The sequence below is a fragment of the Pollachius pollachius genome (assembly GCF_949987615.1).
Source record: "Pollachius pollachius genome assembly, chromosome: 13".
In the NCBI taxonomy this organism is placed as follows: Eukaryota; Metazoa; Chordata; class Actinopteri; order Gadiformes; family Gadidae; genus Pollachius; species Pollachius pollachius.
The window spans coordinates 8554879-8577378 of record NC_136946.1 but is presented as its reverse complement, the minus strand read 5'-3'; the positions used below and the strand labels follow the sequence as shown (position 1 = coordinate 8577378).

The following is a 22500-nucleotide window of genomic DNA, read 5'->3' as shown; positions in this document are numbered from 1 at the left end:
TTATTCCCTATTGTGGCTATTAAATCTGTTTAATGGCACCAAGATGTTTCCAGAAAAACAGTTGCATAAAAGTATACTTCTCAAACAGGGACTCTGACAAAAGATAAATACATTAAATGCATGTTGAAATGTATATGTCGAATGTCAGATGTCAAATGCATTCTCATCAAACAACAATTTGACTTTGAAGATTTAAGTTATTTTAAAATAACTTTTTGAACTCTAACGTGTTCTCGTTCAAAAATATCTGATTGTCGAGAAGAAAGACGTTTTCAATTCCTTAAAGAAAATTATACTTCCAAAACTCAATAACCAAATGAAAAATGTAATAGAGGTGAATCGAAGTGTGTTTTATTAATTAATAACTAATGTGTAATGCACAACCTTATAACTTTTAAGTGGTCCAATTTCTCTTAACAAGTATACGTGTCGAATTCATATAGTGGCCTCTCGTTTCTCCTATAACGACCAAAAAGGCAGCAGGTAATGACCATTGAAAACACATCCCATCTTTTTCTATTGTCAATTGACACCAATTACCCGCCAGGGCTATCATATAGGCTAGCTCGCGTCGCGTGACTTTTATTGTGTAAAGAGCAAAAGGAAAAACTTCTCCCGGGGTTTCCTCGCTCGAGACGTTATTAAGGATGATACGCCTTCTTACAATGGCTGGACGGCGGAGCCTCGCTTTGTCATTGTGAGTACTAAGTCCTATTACGGCGCAGCATAATGGACCTTTGTGGCAAGTGTGTGTGTGGGGGGGGGGGGGAGAAAATGAGTATCACAAGACATCTTGGCTTTAAAAAACAAAGCACATCTCACACATCTCGCCATTTGAGCCGTTCATTGTCTCGCGGTGTCGGCGCCTCAATTGCTTCCCACTCAGCGAGTAAATGCCCCCGGTTTTATGGGGTACTGCAGCTTGTAAAAAGTCAATAGCCAAATGCTTTCTATGGCATTGACGTTTTACGTTTGACAAGCCTTCCGTTATGTTGGTTGATTGATAAAATGCTGTTTGGTGCTAAATAAGATGTGAGACACTGAGAATACAATTTGGATGGTTTTATTTCAATGGCATGCATTAAATACCCTAAACTCCATATATGTTATTTATGTATGCATACATACTGTATATATTTATTTATTTATTTAATTCAGAGGAATTTGGCAAGACATTAAAAGGATGAACAATCCTAACTATACGCAGATTAGGGAACCGGGGCTGAGTTCAAACTCATTCTGTCACTTCTGTTTATTCTTCTCCTCTTTCTCTCTCTCCCCACCGTCTCGCCCTTATGACCCCAGAGTCTCTCTCTCTTCTCCGCCTCTCTCACATGAAAAGAGCCACGCAGCCTTCTAGTGGTTCTTTCATCTTGGAGAAAACAGGACACGTGTGAAAGTGATCGCCTCCTTCATCTTATTAACATTGCAGTGTTTAGTTGGGTCCCCTTTGCCTCAGGCCTGGTACCAATTCCGCTCTCTCCTACTCCCCCCCCCTACATTATCCATCAAAAGTATTGCTAGAGACATTTCCAAGTCTTTGTTTATGGACCGCCTCTGGCATTCCTCGTATGTGCTTTATGACAAGGCTTCCCCCTCGTAGGATTTATATGGGCAAACAACCTCCAAATGGACGACAAATAAAGGATTACGTCCTTCATCAGATGGGGGATTAAATTTCATTCATAACATTTTTTTACCACGGGAATTCATTAAAACATGCTCTTTCATCGGTTCATTACACACGCATAGACAACGTCTTTAGGCCAGCCACCGGTGACGAGTAGGACTACAAAACAACCCAGCAGCCCTCATTGAACACTTCTCAAACGACATGAGGATTATGTGTGGAATGCGTTTATCTTGGAGGAACCTTCATGTTCTCTCCAGTGCTTGAGAAAGAAATGTGAGTCCTGTCGTTAGCTTTTCACCGAAGGAATGAGAAACACATTGCATGGAAGTTATGAACTGGTGTTCGGGACTCATCTGTATCTTATCAGCGGGGGGGGGGGCTCCTAAACAGAAAAATGTGTAGAGAGCACAGCACAGGCGTCCCTTCAAAGCAGGCAGGGAGAGAGAGGGGGAGGGGGGAGAGAGAGAGAGAGAGAGAGAGAGAGAGGGTGGGAGATTGCTCTCAGCAGATTCAGAGAACCACGACTGGTTCTCATCATCGTTGACAATGAGGAGGGAGAGAAGGAAGTTTGAAACAAAGAAAAGTTTCATGGCCAAAGTAAAGAAGGGGGGGGGTGATGATGAGTCGGTTAAGGACAGAGAGACAGACAGCGAGAGACAGACAGCGAGAGACAGACAGTGAGAGACAGAGACACAGCGGGAGAGAGAAAGAAAGAGCGGGAGAGAATCAGAAAGAGAGAGAGACGGTGAGAGAGGGACAGAGAGAGAGAAGGAGACAGAGAAAGCGAGAGAGCGAGGAGAGGAGGGAGGAATGCTGTAATGTGCGTTCCTGCAGGACGGCCCTGGGCAGCAGGGGGGCAGACCAAAGGCCCGGTGCCACTTCTAGTGTCCCAGGTGGAGATGAATGGGACGGCCGGGCACTAAAATGTAATGTCTGTCGGTCTCGGGACATACCAGGACATACTGTTTCACTTGCAAAAAAAGAGGCCCAGTTACTCAGACATCTACCCCAATAACATCTGTCAATGCATTTTTTATTCCTTGGCTTTGCTTGGTTTCTCGATTCCTTATTCTATATGCAAACCACTTCATCACGCACAGTCCAATAATATCTAAAAATCGAGTCTGCATCTTGGCATCCAACCAACAAAAGGCACTTGGCTCCAATTAAAAGCGAATCATATTTGTACAAAGCAAGAGAGTCTACTTGATGTTGTCAGCGATTTGTGCACAAACCTACCAAACCGTGACTGCAAGTCTCGAGCGAAATAAGCATATGAGTTTGACGTCAGAGGGGGGGTCAACGAAAGCCTAGACATGCATCACCCTACAAAGCATGATGACGGGTCAACAAAATCCAAACATATGCAATAGCTTTATAATATACAAATATGTACAATTTTACATTCCCGTGGTAGAGGCTGGATGCATCGTAAGAAAAAAGTCATGCCCCCCTCTATCCCTCCATCCCCCCTCGTAGTCGGGGGGGGGGGGGGGGAATCAAAGTCGGCGTCATGCGTCCGCGTTCGACGACACCTGCGAGAGGCGGGGGTCCGAGTCGATCTCGTAGCGGTAGTGGTAGCCTTCCCACACCTCGCGGCAGGCGTCGCGCGCCTCGTTCACCCTCTTCTTGATGCCCTTGCGGTTGAGGTAGAGCACGAAGAGGAACACCAGCCCCACCAGGCCCAGCACCAGGCCCAGGAACACGTAGGACGTCTGCAGGGCCAGGTCCGCCCCGGCTGGCCTCTGGTAGCACCGCAGGGTCAGGGTGGCGGCGTTCAGCAGCGACACGTTCCTCATTGTGGCCGGGAAGGCGCAGGTGGGCGCCTCGGCGTCGCGCACGCGGCCCTGGGAGCGGTTGAGCCACAGGGCGAGGGGCTCGATGGCGCAGGTGCAGTCGAAGGGGTTGTCGCCCAGCAGAAGGCCGCTGGCGGCGGGCAGGGCGTCCAGCTCCCGGAGCCCCTCCTCGGGCACGCCCTTCAGGGCGTTGGAGGTGAGGTCCAGCTCCTCCAGGCGCCCCAGGCCCCAGAAGGTGGCGTTGTGGAGGGCCAACAGGGAGTTGTTGGACAGCTGCAGCCGTCGCAGCTGGCCCAGCCGGGAGAAGGCACGCGGGGGGAGGAAGACGAGGCCGTTGCCCGACAGGTCCAGCCCCTGCAGGCAGCTCAGGGTGGTCTGGCGTAGGGCGGCGGCCAGGTCGGTCACGAGGGAGTGTTTGTAGAGCGCCCGGCTGAGGTTGAGCTCGCGCAGGGTGTGGTTTTGCATGCTGAAGCCCTCTGGGTGGATGGCGCTCAGCTGGTTGCTGCTCAGGTCCAGGTAGCGCAGGCTGCGCAGATCAGCGAAGGTGTTGGATTCCAACTCTGTGATTCTGGGGTTCACCGCAGAGGATTAACCAAATAGAGAGGGAGAGAAGATTCTGGACATTTTAGCTACTGTACTTTGAAATGGAAATATGTGAGACATATGCAGAGCGCCCTGTGATAGTATGACAGAAATGTTAAATGTATATTTATTATTTTTCTATGAAACCTCAGAGACATAATAGGCATACAACAGGCTTACACACTGTCTGAGAAAAAGCGTTTTACCTGTTATTGCTCAGAGACAAGTTCGTGACGTTATCCAGTCCCTGGAAACATGTTGGACCGATTCGGCTGATGTTGTTCCCTGTGATAAACAGATTCCTCGTATATCCAGGGATCCCCTTCGGGATGGTCTGCAGCTCTTTGGACACACACTTGACCGTGTGAGCCGCTTCGGAACATTCGCAACCGGGAGGACAAGATGCGCGCGCGTAAATGGAACACACCAGTGCACACAAAACCATGCGTTGTGCCAATTCCAGCATTTTGGAGAGAAAGCTACGATATGCAACGCCAATAAATTATAGGAGTGGTCATCAATGAAAACCACAACATTTAAAAAACACCGAAACTTGCGCTGTCCTCGTCAGCTCGCCCGAGACATCCTGCTCCTGTCCCCGCACTTTTTACGTCTGGCTGTGAATGTTCGACTTTTCATTTGTGAAGACCCACGTGTGAGTGGGAGGGAGGGTCTGATTTCCATGAGAAAAAAGTGGGGGTCTCGCTGTTCTTGTTTTTTTTATCCTCGCCGTAGAACGCGGGGCGTCGCTTCTCTCGAACAATGAAATTAAAGGACCATCGCGGAGTGCGATCTGTGGGGAGGGGCCTTTCACGTGCCCCATCCGGATCTCCGCCCGTCTCCCTCGCACACTCCCGATGAACAAATGTTAAAGCATCAGTTGGATGCTTCAGTGCTACCAGCATACTTTGATCGCAGCCATATTTTTCTCTTTCCTTAGTTACAACGTGCAGACAAATAAACTCATGGGTTTCTGTATAATACGATATAAAGGAATTCCTGGACCCCTTTCTGAGTCTAATATTGGCTGTATCCCACCAGGTGAGTCTGGGTGTTCTGGGAGAGCTCTGATCATTCGCTCCCCAATTCTGTCACTCTGATGACGACTTAAATACGAAAATGAAGTGGTTGCTGTAGACAAGCATTGCTAATATAGCCTAAAGACATTGCTTTTTTTCATTAATTCCAGTCAGGCGGAGGCGAAATTAATAAACCCCTAAATTTGCCATGATCAATCTATAGCACGCCGGTGTGAATGCATAAAATGAACAAAGCTTTCATACAATAGCAGTAATCTTTAATCGATTGTTAATAGACAATAAGGGTTTAATTATGATGAGTCATACATTCACAGGCCACAGATTCACTTGCAGGCTAGGCGATACATTCTTCCCATTAGGTTTCATCTCTCCATTATAAGTGTTCGACAGACTACGCTGTGGAACAGAAAGCGTATGAATGAGGTCATAGAGAATCAAGAGTGGTGTTCACAAATAGTCACATATATGGACAGGGCCGCTGGTAAACCAGCGTCCTGTCCTTTGTGTCTGTAGGGAGTGAGTTGAGTGGAACCACAGGTCTCCACATTCCAGGACCGGGCTCTTAGATACAAGGCACCTCCGCGGGCTGCAGTCTTAAGTCCATGACAACAACAAAAAAAGGCTGGACCATATTGCACTCCTGCACATGCACTTTGATAACATATCACATACTTCTTTGTTGGTGTCACAAATTCACAATCCTTTCACAGGGCGAGGTTATTTCGTTGTGGTTTCACCCCACGTGTTAAGACACGGTGTCTCATGGGATAGAGGTGGGTGAATAAAACAAACCCCAAAAACACAAACTCATCGATCTAGATGGTGCATAAAACACTGCTTTTGCTACATAACGCTGCGGACCTCACATAAACCCCTGCTATTAATAGCCCCGCAGAAAAGAAATACATCACGAAATTCAGAAAAAATAAAATAATCCCATTGTGTATCTTCTGAAAGTATCTGCCAAGAAGTGATTACTGCCTCCCCGGCATCTTTTCCTGCACTAACACAGCGAAGGCTCTGGCTGTATCAGCCTTGCCAGGGATTCCCAGAGGGACTCCAACAGCGTTTCTTCCTCCTATTATATACCATGGACACAAATAGAGTCCACCCTATCTACCTATTAAACATAATAAATCTGAAAAAGATATTTTGAAATAAAAAAGCAAAAGCAGCAGTGATGAATTAACGCTGACAAAATATAGCAGCAGTGCATTCAGATTCCAATTGGCTTCTTGGGTCAAGATTCACCATTGCTGTACTGTCAGCAATGACTGAATTACCCCCAATACAGCCTTTGTAACGGTATTGTTACAAGCAAACATAAAAATCACAACTTTTCGAGTAGTTTACCTTGGCAACAAGCAAAACAAAGCAGGATTACAATCAGCTTCCACCCAAGCACCTGTGAAAAGAACTACACAACAACTCACAACGTTTGGAAACTAATGGAGGCAGTTCACTCACAAGGAAATGTTTTGTGAAGCCACCAAATACATGTGAAATGTTTTCTCTGCAAAAATGCATACATAGGTCCAATGAGACTTAGATTATTACATACATGCTGGCATGCAAGCACACGCAGGCACACAGTAGAACAGTGTCTGAGATTTGTTTAAATAGTTTTAGTCAAAACTAGATATAACAGGTTCTAGGGCACAAAATTTGAAAAAATATGAATTATTAATTTTGCTGAAATATTTACAGCTGCTCAAAAGGGTTCTGAGCATTGGTTAAACGTTTGAATCAACCCCCTGTCTGTCCTATTAAAGGGCTGGGTAAAACTGAATGAGGCTGTTCCCAAACAGGCCATTTTAAACATGAGACTATACGACCCTGCTTTGAGTTACACCGTGGAACAACGGGCCCTAGATCAAAGCCGTAATGTTGCGCGGTGGAGAGACATTTCACAATGACCTTCTAATCTGATCCGCGGCGCTGCGACTCTGCAAGTAGAAGAAGAAAAAAACAACAAACCAAAAACAGCAGGAGCCCCGGCCGTCAGTAGCCACAAGAGACTCTCAAGAGTGTGTGTGTGTGTGTGTGTGTGTGTGTGTGTGTGTGTGTGTGTGTGTGTGTGTGTGTGTGTGTGTGTGTGTGTGTGTGTGTGTAAGTCCTGAGGATCCTGGCTGCCTGCTGTTTCTAGCTAGCCCTGTAGCCACAGAGAGGGCTCAACCCTCCTCCTGTTTGATTACAAACAATAAGGGGATTTGAATCCACTCACTACAGCCATGGCAACGGATTTTGAGTGCCCAACATCGTTTGGGATTATTGTAGAATAATACAAAATAAAAAAAAAACTCCCCAAACCCACCTTAAACATTGAAGGCTGCAAGGTCCATTAAAATAACAAAAGATAAAGTGCTTAAGTGAATGCTACCAAAAATCAACATATCCATGAAAAAAACTTTTCCTGGGCAATATTTGTACACTGTATTTAATGTAAAAATTTAAAGAAAGGCAAAAGCAGCTATGCTACATCAAACAATGATCAATTATTTTAAAATCAGGTCAATAAAGGGGACCCATCTTCCACAATACCCGTTTAACAAACCAAAAATTACCTGCTCCATTAATAAGCAGGTATGCTCACCCCTTTAAGGACACTATTCAGGTTGGGTGTATAATGCGTGTATAAACATTTGGCACAATATAATACAAAAGCATTCAGCCATTCACACATTCATTTACAGCTACAGGTTATGGTCGCCAAGAATAGTCGAGGTTTCTCTGATTATTTTGCAGTTGATCAGATATGCACTTAGTTAGGATATCGATATTGTAAACCTATCAAAGTTATACCATTGTAAAGGACGTCTAAAAATACACAATATTGACAATATAGATTCTATAGAAACAATTACTCTTGTTTTAGAAGATGCAGGCCTTTTCGGTATTTCATAGTAAATATTGTTAGTATCAAGGATCCAATGCTACAAAACAAACACCCCAGAAAACAATAACAATGACGCATTCTAACAGTTTACATGTGGGCACTGCATCAAAACAAGCATGTTGCCAATGTTGTTAAATCCTAATAAGGCATACGTTGTTCAGAGGGCAGGGTTCCATCTCTTCTGCTGTTTTAGTCCTCAAAAATATAGAAAAACGCCATTAACGGAAGCACGCGTTTGCGGAACCTCATCATTGCGTGTGTTCATTAAAAAAGAACCAACGGGGAATATTGAGCGGTGTCTGGAACGCTACTGAACACAAAAGTTCAACAAAACCAAAAAAACACCGTCCATGGCTGAGAAGGTCATTCAGACCCCAGGGCTTTGAGGGGAGGGGGGTTGGTGAGGTTGTGACCCGGTGCACCCTCCCCAATAGTCCTTCCGTGACCCCAGGTCACCGAAGGTTAAGGGCCAGGGCCGCGGTGAGAATGACACCCACCAGCATCAGGTTAGGCAGCCAGGTCTTCAGGAAGCCGGCACAGCTGAGTTGTGGAAGCGGCAGGAAGTGATGTCATCGGAGTAGCAAAGCCGGGGAATGGACCACAGATGGACATAAATAAATAAAGACAGGAGATCATCAGCGCTTGGGCGTATTTCAATACTGAGAAACCAGACACTCACATAAAGGCAGCAAAGGAAAGAAATGCAAATGCGTCTTTTGTTTGTTATTAAAAACACACTGGTTTTGTGATTGTGACTTGCATGCCTGCAGACAACCATGAATAATATTGATTAGCACTCTTTTTCAGAGTGCTACTTTCTCAACCATTGCAAATCAAATCCTCGACGATCAATACACATCCCAGAAGCAATAACACCCCTTTGATTGGGTTTCAAGACAAATTTTGAAACATGTCCTTGTCCTGAACTGGCATCGACCTGCTCTATAGGGGTCAACACCATCCAGAACCATAGCATGTTCTGGGCTCCAGCCCACAACAAGTCTACAAACCCCCATATGTTCTCAGATCGCCTCACCTGACGTGCTTGCCGTGGATGAACGCCAGCAGGCAGAGGTTGACCATGTTCCACGAGGTGCTGTTCTCGTAGCGCATCAGATTCAGCGCCATGGCGACGTGCGAATGACAGTTGTCGCAGCAGAGGTTGTGCTGGTCGATAAAAAAATAATACATATTTCAGAAATTTTACTTCTGGTAGCTGGTAACTTTTGATTTTATACACCACGTAAGGTCAAAATATGAATCATAATCATAGACGAATTAGGGGCGGCAGTAGCTCAGGAGATGGAGTGTGTTTAACTGGTAACTGTCGCCTTGCATGGTTGACTCAACCGTCGGTGTGTGAATGTGCGCACTATATAAATGCAGTCCATTAACCATATGAATTAATGGAAAATACAATAAATCCTGAATCGCAGGCCTGGTGAGGGGTTGTGCGTTGGTGGAGCTGTGGTTTACCATGCGGTGCTTGTACTCCTCTGAAGCGTCGCTGACGGCCGTGTCCCAGGCGTTGGAGCCGCCGGCGTGGACCTTGCTAACGTCAAGCATCCAGTATCTGTGCAGGAAGAGGCAGTGAAAGAAGGGTCCACACCGTCTCGTCTCGTCTTCCTTTTGTGTTTTGTCATTTCCAAGGTGAAATGACTTGATGTTTTCAAAGAAACATGATACGCATGCACAGGTCTGATTACAGGAATATGCCTGTGCACAGGCATATGTGGAATAGTTGAATTATAATGAGGTACATTATTTTATCTACTTACTTTGTTGGTCTCCCGAAGGCCATGTTGTCTTCCTGCAAAGGTAAAATAAAACTTTTTATATATTTGTTGTATTTGACAGCTAACTATCAAAAGTGGGAAAAAATGGAGGGACTGGCTATAAGTTATTACATGGTAGATTCAGCCATCATACGAAAATAATCCTCTTATTCTTTAAGAAAACTTTGAATAATCAATAACAGCGGGTTTGATAGGGCTACACCATACTCTCCTGGACACGACAACAGTAGTTGAAGCTACTAGCGATTACTCACCGAGACAAAGTAGGGTCCAGCAAAGTCCCGGATCACACCGGAGGAGGTGCAGATCCCCATGTGTCCAATAAAGGGAAGCAGCCATCTGAACGAAAAACAACGATATGAAACACACAGTTTTAAACCACAGACGAGCACGCACACAGCAGAAAGTTGAACCCCCGGGGACATTAAAAACCTCAGTGACGTAACCGTAATACTAATCTGACCTAATGGTCGAGAGGATCACACTGGCTCGCTTCTGACAAACAAGTGACTGTAGTGGTCAGATGATGGCAACAGAGTCCAGTACTGGTTGTGAACATCGAACAAGCACTAACAACGACAACCGTTGAATGGTGTATAGATAGTGTAATCCAGACAAACAAAGGTTGGGCTCATTGCTCAACACTAATATTAGAGCTTGAACTCGTTTGTGTGATTACTCCAGTCCGCTGATCGTGGCATCGTACAAAACGAGTGACGTTGTCGTTGTGTGAGCTGACCTGTCATCGACACGACTGACCGACAAAACAGCGACCGGATATACATCCTTAAGTCACGTTCACACATTCGGTGTTTCCAGGTTGTGTTATTGCTCCATTATATGCATGAGGAATGCCCAAACATACAGTTATGTGTAGCAAGAGAACCGGTTTAGCTAGCTGGGGCTGTGATTCCCTCAGTCTTAAGTTTGTCTAAAAGTACACACACATGTGCATGCTGCGATACACACTCACGATAGCACGGGGATGGGCGTCCACACGATGCAGAACGGGTAGCGGCTAAGGTCGGGGTTAACCTTCTCGAAGGCTATGCGATAGTTCTTCATGGTGTCTATGGTGTCACTCACATCCGCCATCACACCGCTTTGAAAAAAAAGATGAACTTCATTCGCCCTACTTCCTGGCAGCCAGTCCTTCTTTGGACCGCCAGTGGTTGCTTCCGGTGTTGTGACGTCACGACCCTCCTGTTTAGGGAGCGAGCCACACCGTACCCTCTTCATCCAAAAGGACAACCGGTTTATATAATGTGTTGTACTGTTTTCAACCGTAGGATTTTTATGAGGACATATTCCTGCTTCATATGCATGCAATGCATATTAATTATTATTTGTATGTGTGTCAATCATCATTTTTTAGTTTGTATTATTGTGCAATAATTCCAAACGATTTTTATGCACACAAAATCCTATGTAAGTATCTTAGCCATGTAAGTGAGTAGCCTACGTTTTGAACTCATCTGATTTGGAAATCCCATATTTAGTGATCCAGGTCAGAAAGCCCAGGCAGATCATGTCCCAGTATTTCAAATAAAATGCAGAATATAATCGCTCTGATCCAGTTACATGCTTACAGTTTTACAGTTTTTCTCGATTGCATACACACGAAAAATGGAACCATGCACACAATTCCGAAAACTTGAAGCTCATGTATCAACTACAAGACTCCAGACTGCTAAACTGTAAGCACAATTCCACTGTTTTCACATTTTTGCTCAACTCTCAGCACAAATCTCACCATTTAGCACACTTGGTACACCTGGATCACACTGGCCTTCAAAACGCAACAACTAATTACCAATAAGTCTAACTCACTTCTCACCTGTTCAAACTCAACTGGCAAAACACTTCAATCATGTGTCAGAGCATTAAAGAGGACTCAGTGAGCTCTACTGTGTTGTAGATATGGTCCTTTGGTCTGATCAGGATTGGACGTGGGATACATACTGATTTACATGTAGATCAGTTTCACCTCATTTATATTGTTATTTTTATCTTTTGTTGGCCTATGAAAAGCTTTTTATGCAGTCAGTTCAGCTGAACATTTTACTATATTACAGTAAAAAATTATATATTTGCTTTGTTACCTTGTTGTACTTGTACTTGGGGATGTAATGATTTCATCATTACATCCCCTGAAAGACAGTCTAAACATTTTCTTACTGTAGTGTTTTTCATTTTACTTATCAGTGCAATAACTGTACTGTAATTTACCAAACTAGGTAACATTGGTGTATTGTCAGAACAATGTTGCAGCATCAACTATAGGTGTTCAGTATGACTCTGGGAAGCTGGGATTGTGAGTTTAGCCCATTGGAGCTCATTGTATAGACAAATATGCATTGTATCCTATTCTGATACGATTGTGTCAATGCAATATTTATATGATATATTCACAGTATTAAATTACAATATGGCAACAGTCTTTATACTATATGTGACACCTAATTGCAACTTTAAAAAAGAAAGCTACTTCTAAACAATTTTATACATTGGAATATGTAACATGGCCTCATAAAGCCAAAACATATGTAAATAGTATTTTTATGGAAGTGTTTTGAATTGATCACACCAGTGTTTAATTGATGCTCTCTAAAGATATTCATTTGATAACTGTGTTTACTGTTTGGTGGAAAAAAACAGTTTTGAGAAGAATTTGTGTAGTTTTGACAAAATGATTAACTCTTCTTAGGTTTGTGTTTAGAGTTTTTAGAAATTGATCTATAGTTTCAGAAAACTTGTTTAAACGATTGAGAAAAACTGTAAGAACAACGTAATGTTGTTCTTACAACGTTACACCCCCAGCTCTTCAACAAAGACAGAGAGTCAGACAATACTAGATGAAAGCTTTTATTAGACGGAATTTATAGGCTTGTGTGTGATCCTACTCTATGGGTCTCTCTGTTGTATTTACCCAAACGTTAGGTTTAATCAATGCTCACACAGAATTTATTGTGTGGGCATTGATTAACTTTAACATGTGAGTAAGTAAAACAGAGAGACCCATAGAGTAGGATCACCCCCCAGCCTGGGTTTAGTTACCCCTATGTGACATTTCATCAATGCCTACCCAGCAGTTATGTGTGGGCCCAACCAGAACCACCGCTGGTGTTTGGAGGAGGCCAAAGCCGTAGAGTGCCCATAGACTGACATGTGCAACAGAAAGCGATTGAAGTTTAGGGTTTGTTATCTATTTCAATGTCATAACAATAGTGCATTTTGCAAAGGAGAATGCATAGGAATGTTTTTATTACGGTTTATTCGGTAGGATTTTAAATACGTCCTGGGAATAATCGAGGAACCCAACCGCTGGACACTGACAAATACTTTCTGAGGTATATATATATATATATATATATATATATATATATATATATATACATGATGAGAGCCACCAAGTCACGGGCTCACACAAGCACAAGAGCCTTTGACTGTGAGAGCGGTGCAGCCATTGGCCTGCTGTAAGGTTGAGGCAATCGAGAGCAATGGAAGAATTGGAAACCGGCGATACACCCATGGGATCCGCAGGGTCTCTGTGTACACTGGCGGGCCCCCATTAGATGTGACAGGTGATATATTGTGTGAAGGGCAAAAACAAACTACTCAGCAAAAGTGGGCAGACGAGACGTTGATGAACGAAGGCACCGCGGGCTCATCATAGCAGAGCCGGGGGAATCCTCCTGCAGAATGTCACTTCAATATCTGTCCCGGCCTGTACAACCCCAATTAGGGGGGAGATGTGCTCCTTCAGGGAGCTGGACTCCATGCAGCCCCTCGCTCCAGTCACAGGTCAGAAATGTGAAATGTGAAATGCCATAGTGCTACCCGTTTCAAGTTGGCTTCCCTTAACTATGTGGTTACCCGGCTATATAAGTGGGAGAGGACTTTAGGGAAACGGTCTTTTTTCTAAGCAGCTCAAGAAACAATCTTGATTTCGAAATTGTTTTGGGTGTCATATTCGCCAGAGAACAAGTAGTACAGTACTACACAGTACTATAGCAGTTTTGTTATAATGAAGTGCATCCTAAGCACATATTACCTTTTCATCATTACACCTTATCATTGATTATATAATAATTGTCTTTTTCTTTTTAAATGAGGTGGTTGATTGGTCCCAGGAGGAGTATCATTAAGTTTCACTGAACCCTCCTGACACAAGCGATATTCGTAACCTCAAATAATAACCACAGACAGACACTTGAAAAACGAAGGTATAAGAATAGCACCGGCAGTACAAAAGGAAAATAATACAAATACGCATTTACAGTAGACAATAAAACTGTGACTATCCATATCAAATGGAATCTGTATCAACAACATTATTAGATTATAGTATTTTGTCCATGTTTAGAAGCCAGTGGGGCATGGTGGCATGGCAATAGACAAGATAAGAGAGAATAAAGATGAACCCATGAAGGGAAGGTCATATGTTCTAGCAGCATTTTAAACCAACAGGCCCAATAGAAATAAAGGCTTCAAGGATTGGGAGGTCGTTAGTTAGACAGGAAGGAGGTGAACGTGTTATCTGTGAAAGAGGAAGTCATTTATGGGCAACTCCATCCAGCTCTTCCTGACAAGGACACAAGAAATGATGCATGGAAAACTAGCAATGATAAAAATGACAACAAGTTGTTTATAGCAGACTCAATGACAGTGATGCGTTGGTTAACCCCGAGGCAGGGTATATAAAAAAGTGGAAATGTGTAAAGATGTGAACTTTTCCAACGTATTATCAATGAATCATTGAAAAGCTTGGGTGCAATTTATGGTAAATTGTAATGACCAATGAGGTTGTATGATTTGAGTTACACGTCATAAGTCATAACCTTATTTCTAATCAAAGGGCATGTTTTTATTAAGAATGTATTATTGAACATGGCTGTACAAAATCAGCTAATGTTTGCTAAGTAAACCACTCGCTCACATCAAATTGAATATAAGCGAGTTAACCTTTCACCCTCGGTCCCAAGCTACAGAATAGCTGATGTGATTGTAATTTATTTATTACAAAATACATTCGCGCCTGTTCTGTTTCCCCCCCTCTAAAGCACTTCAGTACGGACACTTACCGCATTCAGGTCCCAAATTGAAAAATGGGACAATGCATCTGCCTTTTAGATTAATTTAAGATGTACATGTGCAAATACAGCCAGAAGGATTGTTATAATCAGACAATGTATTTGCATTTATGGTACATGTATCGGTAAATAAGTAGTTGCTTGAAAGGATTTCATGTTCGATTTGAATTTTGAAAGGATAAGAATAAAAAATTGGTGCTTTACTATCATCGTTATTCATATCATAGCCAATTTAGATATTCTGAACCCCTGAATGCACACAAGACCATATGATCGGCAAGTTTTTGTTCTTTTTATTTCCAAAATGATCAACCTTTACATTTCAGGCAATGAAAACACAAATTCAAAAGGCATTAAAAATGTCAGTACATGGTTCCTCAAGACTTATTCACTTATTCAACTTGTAATGCAGAGCAGAAAATCGGTTTCCTTAAACACTCTTGAGTTGCAATAATAATGATCACAGAAGTTCTAGCTTTTTTTTGGCTTTAGAAAGTTTGAAAAAAAATAGCGGTTTGGGCAGAGGGCTGACCGTCCAACTTCATCCAGCTGTTGGCTTGTGAGGCTCTGCCCGACTGCAACTGTGTCAGAAGGTCTACAGACATAAACAGGTTTGTCATACCCTCCAGTGATTGAATGCTGTTTGGTTGAACTCCACGAGAGAAGTAAGAGCTTTTCACCCCCATTTCTGACTCATTTCCCACATCCATGTACACAGTCTTTTGAAATATGCAAACAAATGTGTCCACACTCATCCCCAAATGCTTTTTGCACTGCTGACACCCACGCATACACACACACACACACACACACACACACACACACACACACACACACACACACACACACACACACACACACACACACACACACACACAGTGGTAACCCGGGCCCAGGAGTGTCTCTGTCTAACGCAGGGGTGTCCAAACTACGGCCCGCGGCCCACTTTTGATTGACCCGCAGCACATTTTAAAAATATTATGTTTTTTTTTGATTGACTTTATTGCATTTCTTAGTAAACCCACTAGGTGGAGCTATTGTTCGAACAAGTCAGGTGACTCCCCATTACAAGAGCAATCAAAGAAAAAATTCCCGCCCGTAAGAAAAGATGGCAGAACCAAAGAAACGGATGATCGAAAGTGAGTGTAGAAAATTTCAGCCACGGTGGGAAAATGAATACTTCTTCACAGAAGTCAAGGGGAAGTGTGTCTGTTTAATTTGTAAGGAAAGTGTTGTCGTGATGAAGGATTACAATGTAAGAAGACAGTATAAAACTAAACATCAGAGCAGCTACATGTCCTATACTGGTGCCAAGCGACAAATTAAAGTGAAACAGATGGCAGCAAGCTTGCAAACTCAACAACAGTTTTTTAGCCGGGCCAAGAAAACACAAGAAAGTGCCACAATGGCTAGCTATGAGGTAGCAAAACTGATTGCACAACATGGGAAACCTTTCTCCGATGGTGAATTTGTAAAGCAGTGTCTCACAAAAGTTGCTGAAATAATGTGCCCTGAGAAAATGCAGGAATTTAACAATATTAGCATGTCCAGGAACACAGTTGTGCGGAGAATTGAAGACCTATCAGATAACGTAAGACACCAAGTGTTGGAAAAAGCCTGTGCTTTGGATTTTTATTCAATTGCATGTGACGAGAGCACAGATGCCACCGACACCGCTCAGCTATTGATATTTTTGAGGGGAGTTGACGACAACTTTTGCACTACGGAGGAGCTGCTTGATCTGAGGAGTTTAAAGGGCACAACAACGGGAACTGACATGTTTGAAGCTGTGTCAGATGCAATCGAGAAGACCGGACTTAAATGGGACAAGATGTGTGGAGTAACAACTGATGGGGCTCCGGCTATGACAGGCGAGCGTAAAGGAATGGCCTCTTTGGTGTGCGAAAAGGTCAGAGAGTGTGGAGGCGCCGCTGTTAAAATGCACTGTATCGTCCACCAGGAAGCCCTCTGTGCCAAGAGAGTCCAGCTTGGCGATGTGATGAACACGGTTGTGAAAACCGTCAACATTATTAGAGCACGAGGGCTCTACCACAGAGAATTCCAAGCTTTCCTGTCTGATGTAGATGCTGAATACGGGGACCTACTCTACCATTCGGAAGTGCGCTGGCTTAGTCGCGGCGCCGTGCTGAAGCGGTTTTATTCACTAAGGTCGACCAGTTTTTGAAAGAGAAGGACCGACCTCTTCCTGAGCTGAATGACCCTCTTTGGTTGGCAGACCTGGCTTTTTTAGTCGATGTTACAGCCCATTTCAACACACTGAACAAGAGCCTACAAGGAAAAGACCAACCAACTTGTGCCACAACTGTATGCGCACATGAAATCATTCTGTGTCAAGCTCCGTCTCTTTGAGACACAACTACGTAACTTCAATGTTGCACATTTCCCCACGCTGTCAGAAATCAATGCTGCTTTTCCAGAGGCAAATACTTCTGCTAAAAAGGATAAATACGTGTCTGTGATTGCAACTCTCATGACAGAGTTCAGTCGGCGTTTCCAAGATTTTTCTAACATTGAAAAAGAAATAAAGCTGTTCTCGACTCCCTTCTTGATGGCCGCAGAAGACGTGCAAGAGAGTCTGCAGATGGAACTGATCGAAATGCAGTGTGATGACCATCTGAAGAATCAGCACCAGCTTCTCTCCCTACCCGACTTCTACCGGAGCTTGGGAAAGGCCAAGTTTCCTATGATGACGCACCACGCAAAAAGATTGATGAGCCTGTTCGGTTCAACATATTTATGTGAGACAGACAGCCATCTCCGTGATGTCCTTCGCATCTCAACCACCAATCTTAAAAATATATTAAAAAAATATATATATATATTACACGGCATTCATATGTTAATACAGTATGAGACAGCGCATTAGGGCGAGAAAAAATGAGAAAAAAAATGTGGAAATTACACACGAATGGTACATGTCTACATGTAATATTTATTTTATTTCTTTGCACTTCATTTGAGTTTGTATAGTAATACATGTTACATTTGCTTTTACTTAACAAGTACAGAAAACAATAAGACTGTTGAGTTCACTTTTTTAATGTGAAGAAGTTGTATATTTTCTGCCTTTAATACTTTCTTTTCGAAAACAATGTACCTATGTAAATACTGTTGAAAGAGAATTATTTACTTCTCCCCTTTTCAGGGTGTTACAGAGACAGACAGAAAAGCCCTGATTTAACTGGTTAAAAATAATAAATACGTCATCTATAAACAAAGATATAAATGCATCAAGTTATTGTGGTTTCATATGGTTAAAAATGTGTTATTTTTGCCAAGTGGCCCGGCCCTTCGTAGATTTTTCTGTATGTGGCCCTCAGTGAAAAAAGTTTGGACACCCCTGGTCTAACGGGAAGAATCACACGTCACGAGTGGTTTACAGCCCGGGAGGGCATTTATTCGGGGAAATCAAGGGGTTCCCGTGGAACCGGGTCGACAACGGGGAAACGAAAAATTAAACTCCTACTCCGTGAGTCAGGGGAAAACGGGGCCAATGTTATATCCCCTCGGGGAAAAGGGGGGGGCGGGGGTCGGTCGGGCCGGCGTTCCGGTGCACGGCGGCTGGTCCTTGGACGGGGCGCGTCCGCTGGGAGCCTGTCGGGCCGTCTTGGTTCACCTTCCTGGTCCTCGTACATCCGCAGCTCGGGGTTTAGTCCGCTTTCACCCGGCTCCAACTCTGTTTGGGGGACAGGTGACAATCTCTTTTTAAGGGTTACCTCTCCCTCCTCGCTCTCCGCCGCAGGTGTTCCCTGTTTCGCCGATTATTGGGGTGGAGGGGGCGTGCTCTGGCTCCACCTGCTGGATAGGGGCGGTACACGCCCTCTACAACCTCTCCCCTGGGCCGTCCAGCCCGGGTGGTTGGGGTCGGGTTGCCACAATACACAGACACACACACACACACACACACACACACACACACACACACACACACACACACACACACTCACACACATACAGGCATATGTGGTTTAAGAGACCAATCTTGCAAATTCATGCGTGGCGGTGGTTTATGAGACCACACCTAACGCAACATCTGGTGAACTTAAAAGACATATCAACATTTTTTATTGTATCTGCAGAACACAAATCTGACTTCAAAATCATCATTTCTCTTTTAGAAAAATATGTGACATATCACAGGCTTACGGGGTCAGACAAATTGTGGTTTGTGAAATCAACAGTGTTTATGAGGCCTGTTTACATATAACACACAAACACAAACCAGGTAATGGTATGAGAGCACTGACCAACATTACAAGGCCTGTTTACATGTAACACACAAAAACAAACCAGGTAATTGTATGAGAGGACTGACCAACATTACAAGGTCTACAAGAATACAACACTATATTTAATCTCTTAAAAACCCTTTTAAAGAACCACTCCAATACTCCTTTTTAGCTATTTTCATTCTCAATGGTCTTTAAATTGTTGCTATGAAGTTTTTAGCCTAAATAACAAAATATGTGCCATATTCCAAGACTCTCCTTCTGCAGAGCGCCAGTTGCTCATTAGCAATGTTAGTCGTGGGCATGCTGCTCTGCACCCTCCCCCTCAAAAAAATAAAATAAGTTAGTAGCAAGGTTAGCATATTTTACAAGTTAAAGCAATCTGATCCCTGCATCCAATGCTCTCTGCTGCTGTCCACCTGGCAGGGGAGCCTTCTGCCTGCCTACTGCCAGCCTGCTCTGGCTGCTGAGCAGCGACCAACCAAAACTGCAAGCTTTGGTTGCTGCTATAGAGTCATTACAAAGATTACATGCAAAACTGCAAGTTTTGAGTATCGCATAAAAAAACGTACTCTTCAGGTTAAGAGAATATACAAATAAATCTGAGTTAGATTAATAATCGGATCACAAATTAATGAATGAACGACAACCATTACTTCTTCAACATGAGGAGAAACCATAGAGACGCTGTCGGTTCATGTGCAGCTCATCATGCGCTGATTGTTTGCATTATTTATTTATTCATTTCAAGATTATGACAGAATAGCTGTGTTAGACGCCAATGTATTGTTTGATCTTTTGTGTACTCTAAGCAGCACGTGTTAGGGAATTCCATCTTCATTACATCATTAATATGCACTGGGTCAAACTAGGCTTTGCAGTCATGGCAAGGCCACACCAAACCTTGGGTTTAGACACTAAGAGATAGTGCTAAGCAGTGAGTCTGCTCCTTTTGGGAAAACAGGAGTCATTCTGATAGCATTGCTATAGCAGCCACGGTCAGATATGTGTTTGACTGTATTCCTTGAACGGGGTAAAGGTAACTGGAGTCAGAGGTTTGATATTATGTTGGATGGAGGACAAAGGTTCTGAGTAGACTAAATTCTGTATATTGTAGATGCGTTGGATCTGCCCATATTTGGGCATGGCTCAAACCTATGACATTATCTGTGTGGTGGTTGCCCAGAGGACAGACACTTCAGAAATGAAAGGAGCATCAGAACATAACTTGTACTGATCATTCATTCATTTCTCCTTGGTCAAGTAAATAAACCTTTTCAACGCAGGACATCCTGCCTACTCTCTCCACTGACGTATGGGGCTGCATGATTCAAATCTCTAACAGCACGTAAAGTAATAGTAATCGTGCTTCTTGAATAGATTGTTTATTATTGTTTCTTATTGTTTATGGAAGCTGATAATGCAGTATTTGTATTTTTCCTTTATGATTTCTTAAGGTTATGAACCTGAAACTGAACCTCCTTCTGAATTAGCTAAATAAATTAAGAAAAGAAAAGGAAAAGGAACTGAGTTGTCTGCGCGTAATCTGTTGTTTTCTAGGCCTTTCAAGTTTGGCCTTTTGAGGAAGAGTAAGAAACTTGACAAACACAAGCCATTGTATGACACCATAGATATATTCTTTAAAGACATCACAGCAAATGCAGCAGTTGTTGGTGTTGGAGCCTTACTCACCCATAAAAATGTAGTAGATGTTAGAGGTGCTCCTATCAAGATTTTTTGGGCCGATATCCGATACCGATCGCAGGGTTAATTTGAAGCCTTCAATTTTTTGTGTAGCATTACATATCGATGTAACTATTCTTAAGAACATTAACTATCACAATTAAGAGATTTCAATTTCAATTCATTTATTTCAACGGGACAATGTGCAACTTTGAACATATTAAAAAAAGTAAACATTATTGAAACCAATTGCAGCCAGAGGCTGATTTACATTCGCTGTCTGGGGGGTTTACATTCGCTGTCTTGGGGGGAATTTACATTGCCCTCCAGATGTTACCCGCAACTTCCTAAAAAAACATTAAAAACATTAAACTTAATAATATATGATGATAACGATCATGAACTGAACAATTTGAACAACTCTGGCTGGACAGACATGTTATTCAGTTTGGATGGCGGAGGCGCTTAAAAGTCAGCCCCTTGTTTCGCACAAAGTCTCTAATATTTTGTCACGTTCTGTTTTTCAGTGCTGGCTCACATTCTTTGCAGACCAAAAACTCCTTCTTAGATGCCAAATGGCCTTGAATTCCGTGGGACTTTAAATGTTTCAGCACAGCATTTTCCTCTGCTTTGGTCCATGGTCTTCGTGTATTGGCTTTGCGCAATGAAAACAAACAAGATGACATAATTGTTTGCTAGTATGTCTGAATACATTTGATGATGACCTTTCTCTATAGGCCTAGAAACTGTAGAGGGTTTCGCACTGGATATTATAAACTTGATATGTATTAAAATTCAACTTGATCATACCATTATGTACAGGAAGGAGTCCGTCAGCTTTAGGAGTGTCCATGTCTGAAAAATGTGTAACAGGAGAGCATAGTAGATGCATTTAACACACTGTTTCACGGTTGTCCTCATATGCCAAACATTTTAAAGCACTTCCTGAGTTTGAATCTACATTAACGCAGTGTACTGACAAACCTCTTTGAGCAAGACTGTGGGAGACAAAAAAACCGACCATAATTTACCAAAAACTACTAAAACTGACCCAAAAATGAAAAAAAGGAAATTAATAAGATTAAAGCTTATTGGGATTTGGGAGCCTTTACGAATTGGCTCCAATGCAAAAACACCTCTTCCTATCAATAAATAAAGAAATAACAGTTAATGAAAACAAGCGCAAAATCTGACCACAATTGACCAAAAACTACTAAAACTGACCTAAAAATGAGCTAAAACTGACCCAAAACGGAAGAAAAAGGAAATTAATAAGATACAAGCTTACCGTGATTTGGGGGCTTTGAGAGACAAGACATCGACATCATCGAATCTCAAATCAAGCCCTTACAGTACGCAAGTACACACAGGGTTTAAAGCAAAAACATACCTTTGATGGGGCCGATGTATCTCCAGACACACAACGCTCTGTCTTTCTTCAGTCTTACGTGATATTGTGTATCACCAATGGGGTCAAGTCTGCCTCGCCTCACTGCAAAATATCATGTCAAGTCAGTCCTTATAAAAATACAGCATTATCAGAACTCTTTTTAGCTGTGGCCTAAAAAGGTATTATGTTAGTTACCGACACAGCTTAAACTTGATGATGTTGAGGTTTGCTTCCAGCTTCCGTCAGACAGTTAAGGGAGAAGCAATGTTGACATTTGCTTCAATCTTAGACCAGAGGGATATTCCAGACAGGAGATTCAATAAACTCTCAGTCTAACCCTG

At 42.9% G+C, this 22500-nt stretch overlaps 2 protein-coding genes across 2 annotated transcripts; both read right to left on the bottom strand.

The window, feature by feature from the left end:
- Window positions 1-3144: 3144 nt before the first annotated feature.
- LOC307085038 (trophoblast glycoprotein-like) lies at window positions 3145-4490 on the bottom strand (the record flags this gene model as incomplete). The annotated part of the gene is made up of 2 exons (XM_079749660.1): window positions 4218-4490; window positions 3145-3997 (listed from the first exon to the last, which is right to left on the bottom strand). The coding sequence occupies exons 1-2, from the start codon at window positions 4475-4477 to the stop codon at window positions 3145-3147; spliced, it is 1113 nt and encodes a 370-aa protein (XP_079605786.1). The 5' UTR covers window positions 4478-4490.
- Window positions 4491-5386: 896 nt separating this feature from the next.
- tmem222b (transmembrane protein 222b) lies at window positions 5387-10851 on the bottom strand. Its single transcript, XM_079749933.1, has 6 exons — window positions 10717-10851; window positions 9998-10082; window positions 9726-9757; window positions 9424-9520; window positions 8984-9114; window positions 5387-8487 (listed from the first exon to the last, which is right to left on the bottom strand). The coding sequence occupies exons 1-6, from the start codon at window positions 10836-10838 to the stop codon at window positions 8400-8402; spliced, it is 555 nt and encodes a 184-aa protein (XP_079606059.1). The 5' UTR covers window positions 10839-10851; the 3' UTR covers window positions 5387-8399.
- Window positions 10852-22500: the final 11649 nt, after the last annotated feature.

Coding starts and splice junctions, on each gene's coding strand:
- tmem222b (XM_079749933.1), bottom strand. CDS start 10,838: ATGGCGGATGTGAGTGACACCATAGACACCATGAAGAACTATCGCATA. Junction 10,083..10,716: donor ACGCCCATCCCCGTGCTATC/GTGAGTGTGTAT, acceptor TTTTTCGTTCAG/ATGGCTGCTTCCCTTTATTG. Junction 9,115..9,423: donor AGGAGTACAAGCACCGCATG/GTAAACCACAGC, acceptor TTTATCGACCAG/CACAACCTCTGCTGCGACAA.